This window comes from Oncorhynchus mykiss, chromosome 13 (genome assembly GCF_057628025.1).
Source record: "Oncorhynchus mykiss isolate SJ-2025 chromosome 13, ASM5762802v1, whole genome shotgun sequence".
Taxonomy (NCBI): Eukaryota; Metazoa; Chordata; class Actinopteri; order Salmoniformes; family Salmonidae; genus Oncorhynchus; species Oncorhynchus mykiss.
The window spans coordinates 72,855,609-72,876,126 of record NC_143034.1 but is presented as its reverse complement, the minus strand read 5'-3'; the positions used below and the strand labels follow the sequence as shown (position 1 = coordinate 72,876,126).

Sequence of the window (20,518 nt, the reverse complement as noted above, 5' to 3'; positions counted from 1 at the left end):
GATCTTTAGGCCCATTGTGAAGACCTTTTTTTTTAAGGTAGCTGTAACCAACAGATGCATGTTTGTATTCTCAGTCGTGTGGGATCCATAGATTAGGGCCTAATGAAGTTATTTCAACTGAATCATTACCTCATGTGTACTAAAATATTTGAAATGGCGTTATGTACTTGTTCAGTGTCATTTTTTGGGGGCGGCAGGGTAGCCTAGTGGTTAGAGCGATGGACTAGTAACCGAAAGGTTGCAAGTTCGAATCCCCGAGCTGACAAGGCAGGTGTTACATGTTTTATAGTGTTACATCATATTTTATATGTAACACTATAAATATTTTATAGTGTTAAATAATGGTTTCTTTGTATCTGCAGGAACAGTCCTACATGGCCCTCACGCTAGCTCCACTTCTACCTACATAATATGTTAAGGAATCCCTAGTTATCTTTCCTTCCTCCCTAACTGTGTACTTGTTCACTTTCCTTCACTGATTTGAAAGGAAATGTATGTTATAAAACATATGGTGGAAACTCCCCCCTAGCACATGACTCTGCCAATTGTCTTTGGTGCAATTTTCACAAGTATGTGGTACATTTTCACAACTCTAAGCACAAAAATCTGTTTCAAAACTCTTAGGCCATTTTCAGTTGATTACTTTTGAAAATATCTTCCTGTTGTTTGTTAAGACATTATCTGAATGTTGTTGATACGCTGTAAACCAACAATTTTAGATGAGGATGCTGTTACAGTAACAAGTCACATAGAAAAGTGGATCTTGAACAATGTTGCATGGGGCAGAAATTTCACCAGGCTACACAATACCTTTCTACTGTAGGTGTCTACTACATGTTACAATACCCCCATATCTGATGGTTTCTTCTATGTATGTACTGTATAAGGATACTGAAACTATGAGACTGACATTTTTCTCAATATGCTCCAAGTGGGATAACTAGCAGCAGTAGTTCTGGTGTTTAGGTTTTTCATCACTGGTTATTTGAACAGATCATGATTTAGCAGGTGTTACCATCTTTCACATTTCGGAAGGGGAGGGGACATTCTTGAAAGAGCCTGGGGAGCTCCTCATTCCGGTTCCGCTCCTCGTTCTAACATCTCCTAATCTCTCCTAACGTGTATGAACCCAGAACTGAATAGAGCGGCTGACCATTTACGTGAGACTTTAGTTCTGGGTTAACCAAGACTAACTCAGGGGTGAAAGATGTGTTCAACTCCAATGAATGCTCAATCAAGGTTCTGAACATAAAATGGGGCATTACAAGTGTTATCAGTTTTGGCATTTGTACTAAGAGTAAAAAATATATAAACCACTTTCATTTGAAAAAATCTGTACATTTGTGGAAAGTAGTGAACAATTACACACTAAAAGAGAAAGGAGATATAAGGATGCACCAATCAGAGATTTAGACTAAACTAATCAAATGTATGGTCTAATGATATTCTATGTACAATTCTTCCTGTGGTCACCAGGACAGAGCTAGTCCGTCCCCCTCCAGCCTGCCGGAGTCCCCTGGTCGCAACTCTCCTGATATCGCCTTACTGCTGGGTCTGAAGAGCCTGTCTGTGCGGCTGGTCGACTGCAGGAAAACACCAGGGCAGAGTGGAACTTTGAGAGGGGGGCACGAGGAGGAAGACTTCATTTCACCGAGTAAGAACAATGGTGTGTGTGGATTAGACTGCAATCCGCTTCTGCAACTTCTGTTAATTGATTGATAAACAATATATACTCATTGGCCAGTTTATTATAGTTTATTTATCTAGTACCTGATCGGACCCCCCTTTTCCTCCAGAACATCCTGAATTCTTCAGGGTATGGATTCTACAAGGTGTCGGAAACATTCCCCGGTGATATTGGTCCATGCTGACGCAATGGAATCACACAGTTGCTGCAGATTGGACGGTGGCACATTCGTGCTGCCAACAGTCCGTTCCATCTCATCCCAAAGATACTCTATTGGGTTTAGTCAGCACTGTGGCGTTAAAATGTTGCTGAATTGGTATCAAGGGACCTAACTTGTGCCAGGAAAAACATTCCCCACACCAGTACACCATCACCAACATCCTGTATCATTGACAACCGGCTGTGCCATGAACTCATCCTGATTACACCCAGTCCTGACTCTTATCAGCATGACACAACAGGAACTGGGATTCGCCGGACCAGGTAATGTTTTTACACTCCTTAATTGTCCAGTGTTGGTGATTGCGTTCTTACTGGAGTAGCTTCTTCTTGTTTTTTAGCTGATAGTAGTGGAACAGTGTAGTCGTCTGCTTAAATAGCTCATCAGTGACGAGGATCGATGAGTTGTGCGTTCCAAGATGCCACACTGCACACCACGGTTGTACTGCGCCGTTATTTTTCTGTTTGCACAATTCTTGCCATTCTCCTTCGACCTCTCTCGCCAACAAGCTGTTTTCCCCCACAGCACTACCTCTGACTGGATGTTTTTTGTTTGTCGCACCGTTCTTGGTAAACCCTAGACACTGTCGTGCGTGAAAAGTCCAGGAGGTCGGACGTTTCTGAGATACTGGATCCAGCTCACTTGGCATCGAAACTCAGGTCGCTTACGTCACTTGTTTTGCCAATTCTAATGTTCAATCAAACAGGAACTGAATGCCTGTCTGCCTGCTTTATGTAGCAAGCCACAGCCGCGTGACACTGTCTGTAGGATTGGTCTATTTTCATGAACGGGGTAGTGTACCTAATAAACTGGCTACTGAGTGTATATTGATGGTGATATGTTTATGGACCCATATTTCCAAAAACTATTCATTCAATGTCTTTGTTTTGCAGGGGACACCCTAAACTATTGCTCTCTCAATGGTAGGGACTTATTTGGGGAGCCTCAACAACATGTTTGTGACAAGGTAGAGAAGAGTCTCTCCCGATCAGAACACCTCAAAAAGCACAGACGTACAGGGAAGAAACCTCACCACTGCTGCTCTGACTGTGGGAAGAGTTTCACTAGCAGGAGTGGTTTCATAATGCACCAACGGAGTCACACTGGAGAGAAACCGTACTGCTGCTCTCAGTGTGGGAAGAGTTTTGCTGCTTCTAACGCCTTCAAATCTCATCTGAGAATTCATACAGGAGAGAAACCTTACATATGCTCACAGTGTGGGAAGAGTTTTGCTGCTTCTAACACGTTCAAATCTCATCTGAGAATGCATACAGGGGAGAAGCCTTACCCCTGCCTTGATTGTGGTAAAAGCTTTGCTAACACGGGAATTCTAACCATACACCAGCGTGTACACACTGGAGAGAAGCCTTATAGCTGTAATCAGTGTGGGAAGAGCTTTGCTCGGTCAGGAGAGCTGACTACACACTTGGTAACACACACTGGAGAGAAGCCTTATGTCTGTCTATGTGGGAAGAGCTTTGCTCTATCAGGACACCTGAATAGACACCAGCGAACACACACTGGAGAGAAACCTTATAGCTGTGATCAGTGTGGGAAGAGCTTTGCGCTATCAGAACACCTGAATAGACACCAGCGAACACACACTGGAGAGAAACCTTATAGCTGTGATCAGTGTGGGAAGAGTTTCAGTCTATCATGGACCCTAAATACACACCAACGAACACACACCGGAGAGAAACCTTATGTCTGTCTATGTGGAAAGAGCTTTGCTCATTTAGGGCCAATGAAAAAACACCAGAAAGCAGAAATGTGCCATATTTCTTCTCCCTCCTATCTGACACTGGATCCAGATCACTAAATAAAGGATCAATAGAAAACATCTAGTGAACAGTCATATCCATCTCCTATTCTTAGACAGTTGCCTTAGTCTGATCACCATGGTAACCTCTGGAGCATAATATGCAGCTCTGATCTCGGATCAGGTCTCCCCTGTGTCTGTAATATCGCACATTGGGATTTGAATGGATAAATGTTATCATAGAATGTCATAGTCAACGTGTGTTTACGTACTCCTAAAACTAATCAATGACGCATTTAATAATAATATTCATGAGGTCAAGGTAAGATCTATGTGTACTGTGTCTTGTGACAACGGTTAATGTAATAACTTTTAGATTTATAATGTAATAAAACCGGTAAATGTAACATCTTGTTGGTTAATATGATACAATGTTAAATTGTTATAGTAATAACTTTTCTATTTAATGTACTTTATATGAAAAATGTAATAACTTCAACCGATCATGTAGTAACACCTAAACCAATGTTTAATGTGTTACTTCACTAATGTGTATACTATACACATACCACCCTCCACCAATTACAAACCCTCACACACAAACCTATGCACCTGTACTCACACACAAATACACAGTTTCATCATCAAGTTGTATTGGTCACATACACATATTTAGCAGATGTTATTGGTCACATACACATATTTAGCAGATGTTATTGGTCACATACACATATTTAGCAGATGTTATTGCAGATGTATGAATGCTTGTGTTCCTAGCTCCAACATTGCGGTAATATCTAACAATACACAAAAATACACACATCTAAAATTAAAAGAAAGGAGTTATTGAAATGTACACAACTTCACAATCACACAATTATATTTTATTTTACTGAATTAATCTGTAGGCCTTATGGTCAATGAGCCAGGGGGCTCAGTCGGGGTGAAAATGTCTCATAGACCTTAAAATAAAATGAATCACTGTGTCCCTGGAGTGTAAAATGTGTTCTATCATTGCAGCAATGGTACCTTTCTGTGTGTTTATCACTATTTCTATTCATCCCTCCATCCCTTTCAGTTTTCCCATAGGGTAAAACCCCTATGACAACGTCAGCATACAGTACATCAGGTTATTACTCATATTTACCCTTTAATCATATATCATTGGAAATATTAGATTCATAGCTGTCCATCGGACACATCTTCAGAATGTTCAGATTGACAGAAATTTAAACTTTTAAATCTAGGATGCATATCAGAATTGCCTGTCATTGCTTTAAAAATAAAAATGATACATTTTTAACTTGGTTTGACAAGTGGTTCTGAAACGCCATAAAAATTACCTTTAAAAAGTGGCCAGGCCTCGGACGGGGAGAACCCCAAACCGCACCCCCACCCCATCATTGGCTACCACCTCCACCCTGATCTCCACTCTTCAGAGGTCACTCTGAGGTCACTCCATGCCTCAGGACTTTGATGTCAACGTAAGAGCGAGAAAAATATTCAAATAGACAAACATACTTTGATAATGTAATGTATTTATCAGATGGATGAAACAGGACCAAAATACACATTTGGGAAATATGAAGATAAATAAAAGCAAATTAAAAAGAGTAAGGGACCAGGGTAGCCTAGTGGTTAGAGCATTGGACTAGTCTGTCGTTCTGCCCCATGAACAGGCAGTTAACCCAATGTTCCTAGGCCGTCATTGAAAATAAGAATTTGTTCTTAACTGACTTGCCTAGTTAAATAAAGGTAAAATAAAAAAAGTATGGACCATTGCCTGAAGAGTGAAGAACATTTTGACTCTGACTCCAATATTACATGAATGCCAAAGACCCATAATTGTATCAATGAATCTAGTCAAGGTAGAGAGCCTTCAGTCACCACTCAGAATACTATAATATGCAAGTGTCTAGGTTTACCACTTTGCATTCATTAAAACACTAAGTGACAAGAGCTAATATCTTGCAATCAATGGTCTAGCATTAAAGGTAAGAATCTCTGGATTAACTATCTAATGTAAGCTAAACGTAGTAATGAATAAATTGGCAAAATTTCTTTAAATTCCTTGACCGCTTCCTTCCAGCAGTGTGTATCAGGGAGATTCCTAGATGTGAGAAGTGTGCAGGAGGACCTGAGAGAAAGGAATGTGTAGTATTGATGTAAAACGTTGTGTGTGTGTAAACTGTAGGGGTACACATGGTGCTGGAGATCAGATGTGTCCAGTGAGAGAAAGACAGGTTGAGGTTACCAGGATCACAGTAGTGCAGAAGGTGTTGTATGCTGAGGCAGTGAAGAGAGTACTAGAGGAAGATGGGTCCAGGGTGAGGGATCCTGAGAGGATACCTGTGATTAGGCAGAGGTCAATAGAGAGTGATAGGAATAACATGCTTCAGTAAGTTTTGGCCAAGTCCATGGCCATGGTTGTCAACCGTACCGCAGGAATAGAATGTAAATCACAGTGGATAGATGTTGTGGTGGCAGCTGTTGAGAAGTACTTGGATGTATAATATTTTACTGCAGTTACAAGGTGTTTTGAAGGATAAAATCCCGTCCTCCCAGGCTGTTGGCCTGGTGTAGGATCAGAGGGCCAAAGAAGTGGAGTAATTATTAAGTTTTAATGGGTGTAGGGTTAGTTGGCTGGGCAATTTTTGTCACGAAGTGTAATGAAAATAGTAAGCTGATAAAAAAGACAAATCAGTAGGTGGCAGCATGCACCAATAATAATTGTATGCAAACCGCCATAATACCGAAGAAGAAGACGTTTTGTTGCTTTTCAACAGCCCTTCTCGCAGGAAGTGTGAATGCCCTAACATCTAGCACGGTTGCATTGCTGTAAAATTCCACTGCAGACGTCGGATTGAACATACATTGGGTTTCACTGGACGGATAGCGCTGCTGTAATCAGTCTGGTATTCTATAGGCTTCCTTTACTGGACCTTAGTTTTAATTGTCTATCTGGACTCTTGAAGAGGACGTTGTTCCAACAGACTCTCGGCTAGAGTTAGACGATAACGGACAACATGATTCTTGGTGAATAGGGCTTTAAACGTTTTTACTTTAATAGATCAGGTCAAATCTATGTGAGATTAGCCTACATCACATTTATTTGTCACCACTAAAGTTTTGATATTGAAAAGGACGTCTGATTGCTCTGGTCTAGCTGTTTTTTTAAAAACCTGAATTCTGCAACAAAGAAAGTAACTGTAGTGTAGGCTAGCTACAGATTTACTGTCATGTTTTTATTTGAAGAAAGAATAGCTTCCACGATGGCTCGGGTAAGTTTGGTTTACTTTTATTAACAATTTGCTTACTGTGGTGTATAACATGTCTAGGCCTAGTTGTCATCTTCTGACTTTCCATATCCATTCGTTTCATTTGAACAGCTGGACAAAATAAACAATTGTGGAAATAAAAACGAGGGATATTTTGTCTTAGCCTAAACCACACAGATTGATACAAGGCAATGGGCAGATTAAGTCAGAGCCATGGAGAAATGAGCCTACATCTTGCAGTAACGGTGTGTGGGTAAAGTCACCGGGAAGCCAAGGCAGAAAAATAGCCATGTTGTGATAATTGTGTTTGCTCTATAACCTGTTAGTTCATATGCCTTGACACAGCCGAAACAAGAATACAGTGGCAGAATAAATTCAATCACAACCTTTGTTCAATCATAAAACCGGTGAAACCCACAACATTTTGTATTTAACAAACAGTTACATGACCTACAGCATGTTCAAGCCAGTTATTGTTTCCGACATTTTCGAACTACTAAATAATTATTGATTTAGTTACCGCAAGTCACAAAGAAAACGGGCTGCCTGCACTACCTCAGGTGCACATTTCTGTCCATTAAGAACCAATGATGTCAAATCAAAGTTTTTGTCACGTGCGCCGAATACAACCGGTGTAGACCATACAATTAAATGCTTACTTACAGGCTCTAACCAATAGTGCAAAAGAACATATTAGGTGAACAATGGGTAAATAAAGAAATAAAACAGTAAAAAGACAGTTGAAAATAACAGTAGCAAGGCTATATACAGACACTGGTTAGTCAGGCTGATTTGAGGTAGTATGTTCATGTAGATATGGTTAAGTGACTATGCAGATATGATGAACAGAGAGTGGCAGTAGCGTAAAGGAGGGGTTGGTGGGTGGAGGGACACAATGCAGATAGTGTGGGTAGCCAATGTGCGGGAGCTTTGGTTGGTCAGGCCAATTGAGGTAGTATGTACATGAATGTATAGTTAAAGTGACTATGCATATTAGATAAAGAGAGTAGCAGCAGCGTAAAAGAGGGGTTGGGGGCACACAATGTAAATAGTCCAGGTTGCCATTTGATTACCTGTTCAGGAGTCTTATGGCTTTTGGGTAAAAACTGTTGAGAAGCCTTTTTGTCGTAGGCTTGGCACTCCGGTACTGCTTGCCATGCGGTAGCAGAGAGAACACTCTGACTGGGGTGGCTGGGGTCTTTGACCATTTTTATGGCCTTTTTCTGACAATGGCAGGCAGCTTTGCCCCAGTGATGTACTGGGCCGTACGCACTACCCTCTGAAATGCCTTACGGTCGGAGTCCGAGCAATTGCCGTGCCAGGCAGTGATGCAACCTGTCAGGATACTCTCGATGTTGCAGCTGTATAACCTTTTGAGGATCTGAGGACCCATGCCAAATCTTTTTAGTTTGCTGAGGGGAAATAGGCTTTGTCGTGCCCTCTTCACGACTGTCTTGGTGTGTTTGGACCATTCTAGTTTATTGATGTGGACACCAAGGAACTTGAAGCTCTCAACCTGCTCCATTACAGCCCCATCGATGAGAATGGGGACGTGCTCGGTCCTCCTTTTCCTGTAGTCCACAATCATCTCCTTAGTCTTGGTTACGTTGTGCTACCCTTTTTGTAGCATTTCTGATATTACTAATTTATTTTCAGCTACATCTCGGTTCTATCTAAACGGGTCAGCAACTTGGTTGCTTGGTAACAATACAGCTGCTATTAGCTAACGTTAGCTTGCTTGTCCAAAGTCCAGCAGCTAACCTCTGTAGCTAACGAACAGGCAAAGAAAGGTAACTAACTGTAATTGTTTATTGAAGGTTTGTTACACAAATGACTTCAGCCATTAGTTAGCCAGCAGACAAGAACTGCTGACAACAATAGCTAGTTCATGTCTAAACGGCAGTCCTAACGTTACATTTTTTTTCTTCCACAAAACATAATTAGCTAGCTACATCAGTTAAACAAAATGGTCATGCAGCTACTACCTTATAATGCATTCCATTGACTTTTTCAACATGTCGTGGTAATTATTCTAATCAAAAGGAGAGACTTTTATATTTCTACAAAAACATCCAACTTTATTAATAATTACTGCAGTAATGGAGGGTTAAGGGTCACCAGATGGTATAGAGCAAAAAGCCCAAATAAGCAGGGTTAGGTTACTACTTTTTATAGTCCTCCTGAGTGCTCATAAGTAACAGATTTGTGAAATTATACAAGGGTACAGACAGTAACAGACAGCGATATTTACATGGCGCCAAATGTCTGTCTCGGTCATTTACTGCTTGTTGTATTATAATTTATGTATAAACATGGGACACTGGGTCCTTCCCTCAACAGATGAAGTCCAGTGTCCATTTGTGATGTGGGGAAGAGAAACTGGAGGGAGAGTTTTCCTGGCTCTGGCAGACAGACCAGCATTTGACACAGACACTAATCATGCAGTGGAATGTAGTTTAGGTCTTATCACCAAGGCATCATAAATCAACTGCCAGCATTAAGCCTCAGAGGCTCCTCTCAGGCCAACAGACAGTGTGAAAGTACTAATTAAAAAATATTCTAAAAAAGGTAATTTGAGTAACAATGTTGACATTTCTACCACAAACGCTAGCTAGCTCCTCCATAGTCCAAGCTATGGTAAACGCTAGCTAGCTCCTCCATAGTCCACGCTATGGTAAGATCTTGCCATATTTCACTGTCAGACAGGACATAACTCAAACTGTAGCTGAGAAAACAAATCAAGTCAGATTGTATTGGTCCATACACATACTTATCAGATCTTATTGAGGGTGTAGTGAAATGCTTGTGTGTCTAGTTCCAACAGTGCAGTAACATCTAACAATACACAACAATAACGTTACATACATCTAAAAGTAAAATAATGGAATTAAGAAATATAAATATTAGTCCAGAGTATAAATACAGTACATTCATAAGTATGTGGACACCCCTTCAAATGATTGGATTTGGCTATTTCAGCCACACCCATTGCTGACAGGTGTATAAAATTGAGCACACAGCCATGCAATCTCCATAGACAAATATTGGCAGTAGAATGGCCTTACTGAAGACCTCAGTGACTTTCACCGTGGCATCACCATAGGATGCCACCGGTCCAACATGTCAGTATGCCACATTTCTGCCCTGCTAGAGCTTCCCCAGTTAACTGTAAATGCTGTTATTGTGACGTAGAAACATCGAGGATTAACACTCCATGGAGAACTGGTACGCCACACAATATCTGAGTCTGACCGCCGAGGACTAAAGCGTGTAGCCTGTAAAAATCATCTCTTTTGCAACCCTCCCTACCGAGTTCCAAACTGCCTCTGGACGCAACGTCAGCACAATAACTGTTCATCGGGAGTTTCATGAAATGGGTTTCAATAGCTGAGCAGCTGCACACAAGCCTAAGATCACTATGCGCAATGCCAAGCGTTGGCTGGAGTGGTGTAAGGCTCACCGCCGAATGACAAATCTGGGTTTGGCAGGGGGGAGAATGCTGCCTGCTGTAATACATATTGCCAACTGTGAAGTTTGGTGGAGGAGGAATAATTGGCAGGAACCAAGGATTATTTGACATTTAGAAGGCTGCTCTTCACATGATAACATTTTCCATCACAGGATGTAGAGACAGTATGTGGATATACTAAATATTCTACCTGTAGGATAGAATAGTGTGTGTGTGTGTGTGTGCGCGCACAGTGCTGTGAAAACGTATTTGCCCCCTTCCTGATTTCTTATTTTTTTGCACATTTGTCACACTTAAATGTTTCAGATCATCAAACAACTTAAAATATTACACAAATAACCCAAGTAAACACAAAATGCATTTTAAGTGATGATTTTATTTATTAAGGGAAAAAAGCTATGCGAACCTTCATGGCTTATGGCTTATGTGAAAAGCAATTGCCCCCTGTATTCTAACATCTGCTAATTTTTGTCACGAAGTGTAATGAAAATAGTAAGCTGATAAAAAAGACAAATCAGTAGGTGGCAGCATGCACCAATAATAATTGTATGCAAACCGCCATAATACCGAAGAAGAAGACGTTTTGTTGCTTTTCAACAGCCCTTCTCGCAGGAAGTGTGAATGCCCTAACATCTAGCACGGTTGCATTGCTGTAAAATTCCACTGAGGACGTCGGATTGAACATACATTGGGTTTTACTGGTTCGCTGCACGGATAGCGCTGCTGTAATCAGTCTGGTATTCTATAGGCTTCCTTTACTGGACCTTAGTTTTAATTGTCTATCTGGACTCTTGAAGAGGACGTTGTTCCAACAGACTCTCGGCTAGAGTTAGACGATAACAGACAACAGGATTCTTGGTGAATAGGGCTTTAAACGTTTTTACTTGAATAGATCAGGTCAAATCTATGTGAGATTAGCCTACATCACATTTATTTGTCACCACTAAAGTTTTGATATTGAAAAGGACGTCTGATTGCTCTGGTCTAGCTGTTTTTTTAAAAACCTGAATTCTGCAACAAAGAAAGTAACTGTAGTGTAGGCTAGCTACAGATTTACTGTCATGTTTTTATTTGAAGAAAGAATAGCTTCCACGATGGATCGGGTAAGTTTGGTTTACTTTTATTAACAATTTGCTTACTGTGGTGTATAACATGTTTAGGCCTAGTTGTCATCTTCTGACTTTCCATATCCATTCGTTTCATTTGAACAGCTGGACAAAATAAACAATTGTGGAAATAAAAACGAGGGATATTTTGTCTTAGCCTAAACCACACAGATTGATACAAGGCAATGGGCAGATTAAGTCAGAGCCATGGAGAAATGAGCCTACATCTTGCAGTAACGGTGTGTGGGTAAAGTCACTGGGAAGCCAAGGCAAATAGCCATGTTGTGATAATTGTGTTTGCTCTATAACCTGTTAGTTCATATGCCTTGACACAGCCGAAACAAGAATACAGTGGCAGAATAAATTCAATCACAACCTTTGTTCAATCATAAAACCGGTGAAACCCACAACATTTTGTATTTAACAGTTACATGACCTACAGCATGTTCAAGCCAATTAATGTTTCCGACATTTTCGAACTACTAAATAATTATTGATTTAGTTACTGCAAGTGTAACAGTACTCGTCTTGCGTTGTGTACAATCAGTCATCGACACGGAACTCCAACATGTAGCACCAGTCATGTAGCTTTATTCTGATAAGAACGACACAAAATTGCACGTCATGCAATGCACGTCTCACCATCCAACTCTGCACTCACGCACTGTACAAAATATATGAACCCCCCCACCAGACACAGTAAGTTGCTAGCTAATACTGGCGGGAATTCTCTACAACAAAATGCACAACAAATATTCTCCAAAAACCGCTGCATCTTATCGAATAACATTTACAAACAATTTGATATAAATTGTACATTTAAATTATCACTTGAGAGTATAAAAATCACTTTTGATGTACAGTGCTTTGCAACCAACAACTTACCGCTGGTTTGGTGCTTGTTCACTGGGACGATTCTAACTGGAACATCCCCCCTCGTAAGCAAGCTACGCAAACCAGCCAATAAGATGCCATGTTGAGTAGGTGAAGGCAAAACAAACTCAAACCAAAAACCCATTGGCTTAACAATAAAGTGGCAAGTGGAATCACCAATATAACCCTGTTACACAAGTCACAAAGAAAACGGGCTGCCTGCACTACCTCAGGTGCACATTTCTGTCCATTAAGAACCAATGATGTCAAATCAAAGTTTTTGTCACGTGCGCCGAATACAACCGGTGTAGACCATACAATTAAATGCTTACTTACAGGCTCTAACCAATAGTGCAAAAGAACATATTAGGTGAACAATGGGTAAATAAAGAAATAAAACAGTAAAAAGACAGTTGAAAATAACAGTAGCAAGGCTATATACAGACACTGGTTGCTTGGTAACAATACAGCTGCTATTAGCTAACGTTAGCTTGCTTGTCCAAAGTCCAGCAGCTAGCCTCTGTAGCTAACGAACAGGCAAAGAAAGGTAACTAACTAATTGTTTATGGAAGGTTTGTTACACAAATGACTTCAGCCATTAGTTAGGCAGCAGACAAGAACTGGTGACAACAATAGCTAGTTCATGTCTAAACGGCAGTCCTAACGTTTTTTTCTCCACAAAACATAATTAGCTAGCTACATCAGTTAAACAAAATTGTCATGCAGCTACTACCTTATAATGAATTCCATGGACTTTTTCAACATGTCGTGGTAATTATTCTAATCAAAAGGAGAGACTTAGTCCACAGTCCACGCTATGGTAAGATCTTGCCATATTTCACTGTCAGACAGGACATAACTCAAACTGTAGCTGAGAAAACAAATCAAGTCAGATTGTATTGGTCCATACACATACTTATCAGATCTTATTGAGGGTGTAGTGAAATGCTTGTGTGTCTAGTTCCAACAGTGCAGTAACATCTAACAATACACAACAATAACGTTACATACATCTAAAGGAATGGAATTCAGAAATATATAAATATTAGTCCAGATTATAAATACAGTACATTCATAAGTATGTGGACACCCCTTCAAATGATTGGATTTGGCTATTTCAGCCACACCCGTTGCTGACAGGTGAATAAAATTGAGCACACAGCCATGCAATCTCCATAGACAAATATTGGCAGTAGAATGGCCTTACTGAAGACCTCAGTGACTTTCACCGTGGCATCGCCATAGGATGCCACCGATCCAACATGTCAGTATGCCAAATTTCTGCCCTGCTAGAGCTTCCCCAGTTAACTGTAAGTGCTGTTATTGTGACGTAGAAACATCGAGGATTAACACTGGCTCCATGGAGAACTGGTACGCCACACAATATCTGAGTCTGACCGCCGAGGACTAAAGCGCCTGTAAAAATCATCTCCTTTGCAACCCTCCCTACCTAGTTCCACACTGCCTCTGGACGCAACGTCAGCACAATAACTGTTCATCGGGAGTTTCATGAAATGGCTTTCAATAGCTGAGCAGCTGCACACAAGTCTAAGATCACCATGCGCAATGCCAAGCGTCGGCTGGAGTGGTGTAAGGCTCACCGCCGAATGACAAATCTGGGTTTGGCAGGGGGGAGAATGCTGCCTGCTGTAATACATATTGCCAACTGTGAAGTTTGGTGGAGGAGGAATAATTGGCAGGAACCAAGGATTATTTAACATTTAGAAAATATGAACATTTTCAAGGCTGCTCTTCACATGATAACATTTTCCATCACAGGATGTATAGACATTATGTGGATGGAATATTTACTATATCTGTAGAATACGTAGGATCTAATAGTGTGTGTGTGCGCAGTGCTGTGAAAACGTATTTGCCCCCTTCCTGATTTCTTATTTTTTTGCACATTTGTCACACTTAAATGTTTCAGATCATCAAACAACTTTAAATATTACACAAATAACCAAGTAAACACAAAATGCATTTTAAGTGATGATTTTATTTATTAAGGGAAAAAAGCTATGCGAACCTTCATGGCTTATGTGAAAAAGCAATTGCCCCCTAAACCTAATAATTGGTTATGCCACCCTCGGCAGCAACAACCTGCAATCAAGCATTTGAGATAACTGGCAATGAGTCTTTCACATCGCTGTGGAGGAGTTTTGGCCTACTCTTCTTTGCAGAATTGTTTTAATTCAGCCACATTGGAGGGTTTTTTAGCATGAACCGCCTTTAAGGTCACGCCACAGCATCTCAATCGGATTCAAGTCCGGACTTTGAGTGGGCCACTCCAAAACCTTCATTTTTGTTTTTTTTAAGCCATTCAGAAATGGACTTCCTCTGATTTAGTTAAACTCCAAAGGGATTTGGAGTTTCCTTCATTAAACAGTCCAAAATCACATTACACAATTTCACAAACAGTATCATCCTCACTCATTCATCTTATACAACAATTAGATGTAAGTCTCATATCTGAGGCTATTGTATAAACAGCGTTATGGTAATGTGGCCGTATTGTTTCACAAAATTGTACCAAATGGACCAGTTCGTAGCTGGATTCTTCACCGATCTTTTATACATTCTCCAGAACATAAATGTTGTTCGGACCTCAAGTTCTGTGAGGTGGAAGAAATTCCTTTGTTCTCTCTATGAAAATTCACTCTCTCTCTCTATACTGTGGCCATGAGAAGATAATCTCCTCCAGGAATTTACGACCTCTCTGACCACAGCAGCCTAGTTGTAGGAGACAGAGAGAGGGGGATGGTGCTGGCAGGGGGATGGTGCTGGCAGGGGGGGTGGTGCTGGCACAGGGGGTGGTGCTGGCAGAGGGGGTGGTGCTGGCAGAGGGGGTGGTGCTGGCAGAGGGGGTGGTGCTGGCAGGGGGGGTGGTGCTGGCAGGGGGGGTGGTGCTGGCAGGGGGGGTGGTGCTGGCAGAGGGGGTGGTGCTGGCAGGGGGATGGTGCTGGTAGGGGGATGGTGCAGAGCTGTGTCCAAAGAGGGCAAAGTCATGACACTGCCATGGATGCTATTTTTGCCCAGTGTCTTTCTTAAGGTCAGTGTTCATGACTCAACCATAACTGAGGCAAGTGAGGCCTGCAGTTCTTTTAGATGTTGATGTGGGTCCTTTTGTGACCTCTTGGATGAGTCGTCGCTGCGCTCTTAGGGTAATTTTGGAAGGCTGGCCACTCCTGGGAAGGTACACCACTGTTCCAAATTCTCCATGTGTGAATAATGTCTCTCACCGTGGTTCGCTGGAGTCCCACAGCTTTAGAAATGGCTTTGTAACCCTTTCCAGACTGATAGATGTCAATGACTTTGTTTCTCATCTGTTCCCGAATTTCTTTGGATCGCGACATGATGTCTTGCTTTTTGAGATCTTTGACCTACTTCACTTTGTCAGACAGGTTCTATTGAAGTGATTTATTGATTCAACAGGTCTGGCAGTAATCAGGCCTGGGTGTGGCTCGTGAAATTTAACTCAGCTTTCCAATGTGATTAACCACAGTTAATTCATGATGTAACTAATGGGGGCAATTACTTTGTCACATAGGGCCATGAGAGTTCGGATAGCTTTTTTCCCTTAGTAAATAAAATGATCACTTAACCCAAGTAAACACAAAATGCAGTTTATCTTTGTATAATATTACAATTAGTTTGATCTGAAACATTTAAGTGTGACAAAAAAATAAGAAATCAGGAAGGGGGCAAATACTTTTTCACAGCACTGTATATATATATAGGACTAGTTGAATAGGATGGACTTCACTAGAATACAGTATATACAGGACTAGTTGAATAGGATGGACTTGACTAGAATACAGTATATACAGGACTAGTTGAATAGGATGGACTTCACTAGAATACAGTATATACAGGACTAGTTGAATAGGATGGACCTGACTAGAATACAGTATATACAGGACTAGTTGAATAGGATGGACTAGAATACAGTATATACAGGACTAGTTGAATAGGATGGACTAGAATACAGTATATACAGGACTAGTTGAATAGGATGGACCTGACTAGAATACAGTATATACATATGAAGTGGGTAAAACAGGATGTAAACATTATTAAAGTGACCAGTGTTCCATGTCTATGTACAAATCGCAGCAGTCTCTAAGGTGCATGGTAGCGCAACCGGGTGGTAGTCAGCTAGTGACAAGTTCAGGGCAGGGTACTGGGTGGAGGCCGGCTAGTGATGGCTATATAACAGTTTGATGGCCTTGAGAGAGAAGCTGTACTGACCTCGCCTTCTGGATGATAGTGGTGTGAACAGGCCGTGGCTCGGGTGGTTGATGAACGTGATGATCTTTTTGGCCAACCTGTGACATTGGGTGCTGTCAGTGTCTTGGAGGGCAGGCATTGTGCCCCGGTGATGCATTGGGCAGACCGCACCACCCTCTGGAGAGCCCTGAAGTTGTGAATGGTGCAGTTACCATACCAGGCGGTAATTCAGCCAGACAAGATGCTCTCAATGATGCATCTGTAAAAGTTTGTGGGTCTTAGGGGCCAAGCTGAATTTCTTCAGCCTCCTGAGGTTGAAGAGGTGCTGTTCAGTCTTCTTCACCACACTGTCTGTGTGGATGGAAATCTTGCTTGTTTGTAGGTGACCAAATACTTATTTTCCACCATAATTTGCAAATAAATTCATAAAAAATCCTACAATGTGATTTTCTGGATTTTTTTCCCCTCATTTTGTCTGTCATAGTTGAAGTGTACCTATGATGAAAATTACAGGCCCCTTTTTAAGTGGGAGAGCTTGCACAATTGGTGGCTGACTAAATACTTTTTTGCCCCACTGTATATATACCACTTCCATATGAAAAATCTGCCAAAGTGATTGAAAATGTTGTGGAAAGTAGTGATCAGTGATGCCCTTCAGGAGAAATGCGATATTACAAGTATGCACCAATCAATCAGAGATTCAGACTAAAGTAAGAAAATGTTTGGTCTAATGATATTCTATGTACAATACTTCCTGTGGTCACCAGGACAAAGCTAGTCCGTCCCCCTCCAACCTGCCGGAGTCCCCTGGTCACAACTCTCCTGGTAGCGCCTTACTGCTGGATCTGAAGAGGGTGTCTGTGTGGCTGGTCGACTGCAGGAAAACACCAGAGCAGAGTGGAACTGTGAGAGAAGGACAGGAGGAGGGAGATTTGATTTCATCAAGTAAGAACAATGGGGGGGGGGTGGATGAGACCACAATCTGCTTCTGCAACTTCTGTTAATTCATTCATAAACAGTAAACACTCAGTGGCCAGTAAATTATCGATTGTTTTGTGAATGGAGGGGGTGTACCTAATAAACTGACCAATGAGTGTATATTGATGATAAAGACAGCAGGTTGTCTAGTAGTTAAAAGCATTGGGCCACTAATCGAAAAGTTGCTTGTTAAAATCTCTGAGCCAACTAGGTAAAAAATCTGTCTGTGTGCCCTTGAGAAAGGTACAAAACCCTAAATGCTCCTGTAAGTCGCTCTAGAGAAAAGCTTCTGCTAAATAACAAAAAGAAAGTGTTTATGGACCCATATTTCCAAAACCTATTATTCAGTGTCTTTGTTTCACAGGTGACACCCCTAACCGTCGTTCTCTCAGTGGGAGGAGCTTATCATCTGGGGAGCCTCAACAACATGTTACTGACGTGACAGAGAAGAGTCTCTCCAGATCAGAACACCTCAAGAAACACCAGCAGAGATGTATAGGGAAGAAACCTCACCACTACTGCTCTGACTGTGGAAAGAGTTTCACTAGCAGGAGTGGCTTCATTATTCACCAGCGGATTCACACCCGAGAGAAACCGTACTGCTGCTCTCAGTGTGGGAAGTGTTTCACCTGTGCAGGAGGTCTTAAAGTACACCAAAGAATCCATACTGGAGATAAGCCTTACAGCTGCCCAGAATGTGGGAAGTGTTTTACTGCTTCTAACGCCTTCAAATATCATTTGCGAATTCATACAGGGGAGCGGCCTTACCCCTGCCTTGATTGTGGAAAGAGCTTCAACCAGTCATGCAACCTGACGACACACAAGCTAACACACACTGGAGTGAAGCCTTATAGCTGTGATCAGTGTGGGAAGAGCTTCAATCAGGCAGTCCACCTGACCACACACAAGCTAGCACACACTGGAGTGAAGCCTTACAGCTGTGATCAGTGTGGGAAGAGCTTTGCTGTAGCTTCCACACTGAATAGACACCAGGTAACACACACAGGAGTTAAGCCTTATAGCTGTGATCAGTGTGGGAAGAGCTTCTCTGTAGTTTCCTCCCTGATTAGACACCAGGCAACACACACTGGAGAGAGAACTTTTGTCTGTCTATGTGGGAAGAGCTTTGCTCTAGCTTCCACCCTGACTACACATCAGCGAACACATACTGGAGAGAAACCTTATAGTTGTGATCAGTGTGGGAAGAGCTTTGCTGTATCAGAAAAACTAACTATACACCAGCGAACACACACAGGAGAAAAGCCTTATAGCTGTGATCAGTGTGGGAAGAGCTTCAGTCAATCAGTACACCTGAATACACACCAGCGAACACACACAGGAGAGAATCCTTATAGCTGTGATCAGTGTGGGAAAAGCTTCAGTCAATCAGTACACCTGAATTCACACCAGCGAACACACACAGGAGAGAAACCTTACAGCTGTGAGCATTGTGAAAAGAGTTTCAGTCAATCAGGGAGCCTAAATTCACACCAGCGAACACACACTGGAGAGAAACCCTATGTCTGTTTTTGTGGGAAGAGCTTTGCTCATTTAGGGCCAATGAAAAAACATCAGAAAGCTAAAATGTGCCATATTTCCTCTCCCTCCTATCTGACACCGGTTCCAGATCCCTAAATAAAGGATCAATAGAAAACATATATTGAACAGTCATATCCATCTCTTTCTTGCTCTGCTTTCTTAACACTGTGAACAAGGCAGGTCCTACAGGCCCTAGTTTTGTCGCACCTTGACCACTGTTCAGTCGTGTGGTGAGATGCCACTAAAAAGGACTTAGGAAAATTTGCATTTGGCTCAGAACAGGGCAGCACGGCTGACCCTTAGATGTACACAGAGAGATAATATTAATAATATGCATATCAATCTCTCCTTGCTCAAAGTGGAGGAGAGATTGACTTCCTCACTGCTTGTATTTATGAGAGGTATTAACATGTTAAATGCACCGAGCTGTCTGTTTGAACTACTGGCACACAGCTCGGACACCAATGCATACCTTACAAGACATGCCACAAGAGGTCTCTTCACAGTCCGCAAGTCCAGAACAGACTATGGGAAGCGCACAGTACTACATAGAGACATGACTACATAGAACTCTATTCCACATCAAATAACTGATTCAGTAAAATTAGATTTAAAAAGCAGATTAAAGCAACACAAACACAGACACATGCATACATGCACACACGATAACATACACATGGATTTGGTACTGTAGATATGTGGCAGTGGTGGAGTAGGGCCCTGATGGCACACAGTGTGTTGTGAAATCTGTTAATATTTTGTAATAATTTTTTGAATTGTATAAACTGCCTTAATCTCATTTGTCTCGAGGCTTAAAAATCCCTTTTTAACCTGTCTCCTCCCCTTCATCTACATTGATTTGAAGTGGCTTTAACAAGTGACATCAATAAGTGATCACATCTTTCACTTGGATTCACCTGTTCAGTCTATGTAATGGAAAGAGCAGGTGATCCTAATGTTTTGTCCACTCAGTGTATGTCCATTAATATGTTATGAATATATCAAGTCATAAAAATGTTAATTCCTCACTACATGCAAATATGAACTGGCTAGCTACATTTTTGGGGTTGTAAGCAAATCACAATATCCAGAATTCATAGCGATTTCAGGACTTGGAGAACCGCCCTGTGAAGGTGTATCCAGTTGATGTGAGAAAAATGTATGTTTGTAGCCATCACTTTCAACTAGAGGATTTTGAAACAGAACTGAATTCTCAACTCTTTGGGTTGCCATGTCGGGTGAACGTTGAAAAGTGATTCTATTCTATCAAATTATTTTTTTCCTCTCTTTCATCTCAAAGATGAAGGCATCCAGTCAGCTAACATCAGCACAGCAGAAAAGAGGACAATCTGAGGTACCTAACGAACTACATTTGTATA

The 20,518-nt window shown here is 41.4% G+C and overlaps 2 protein-coding genes across 2 annotated transcripts in view; one reads left to right on the top strand and one right to left on the bottom strand.

The window, feature by feature from the left end:
* The window catches only part of LOC110513420 (uncharacterized), a 199,117-nt gene that overhangs the window by 60,281 nt on the left and 118,318 nt on the right, over positions 1 to 20,518 (bottom strand). The gene's annotated exons all lie outside the window — the stretch shown is intronic.
* On the top strand, positions 1,450 to 19,258 carry LOC110485288 (uncharacterized). Its single transcript, XM_090194544.1, has 5 exons — positions 1,450 to 1,654; positions 2,801 to 3,723; positions 11,454 to 11,516; positions 17,390 to 17,567; positions 17,965 to 19,258. Exons 1-5 carry the CDS (start codon positions 1,450 to 1,452, stop codon positions 19,233 to 19,235), a joined length of 2,640 nt encoding a protein of 879 aa, XP_090050670.1. The 3' UTR covers positions 19,236 to 19,258.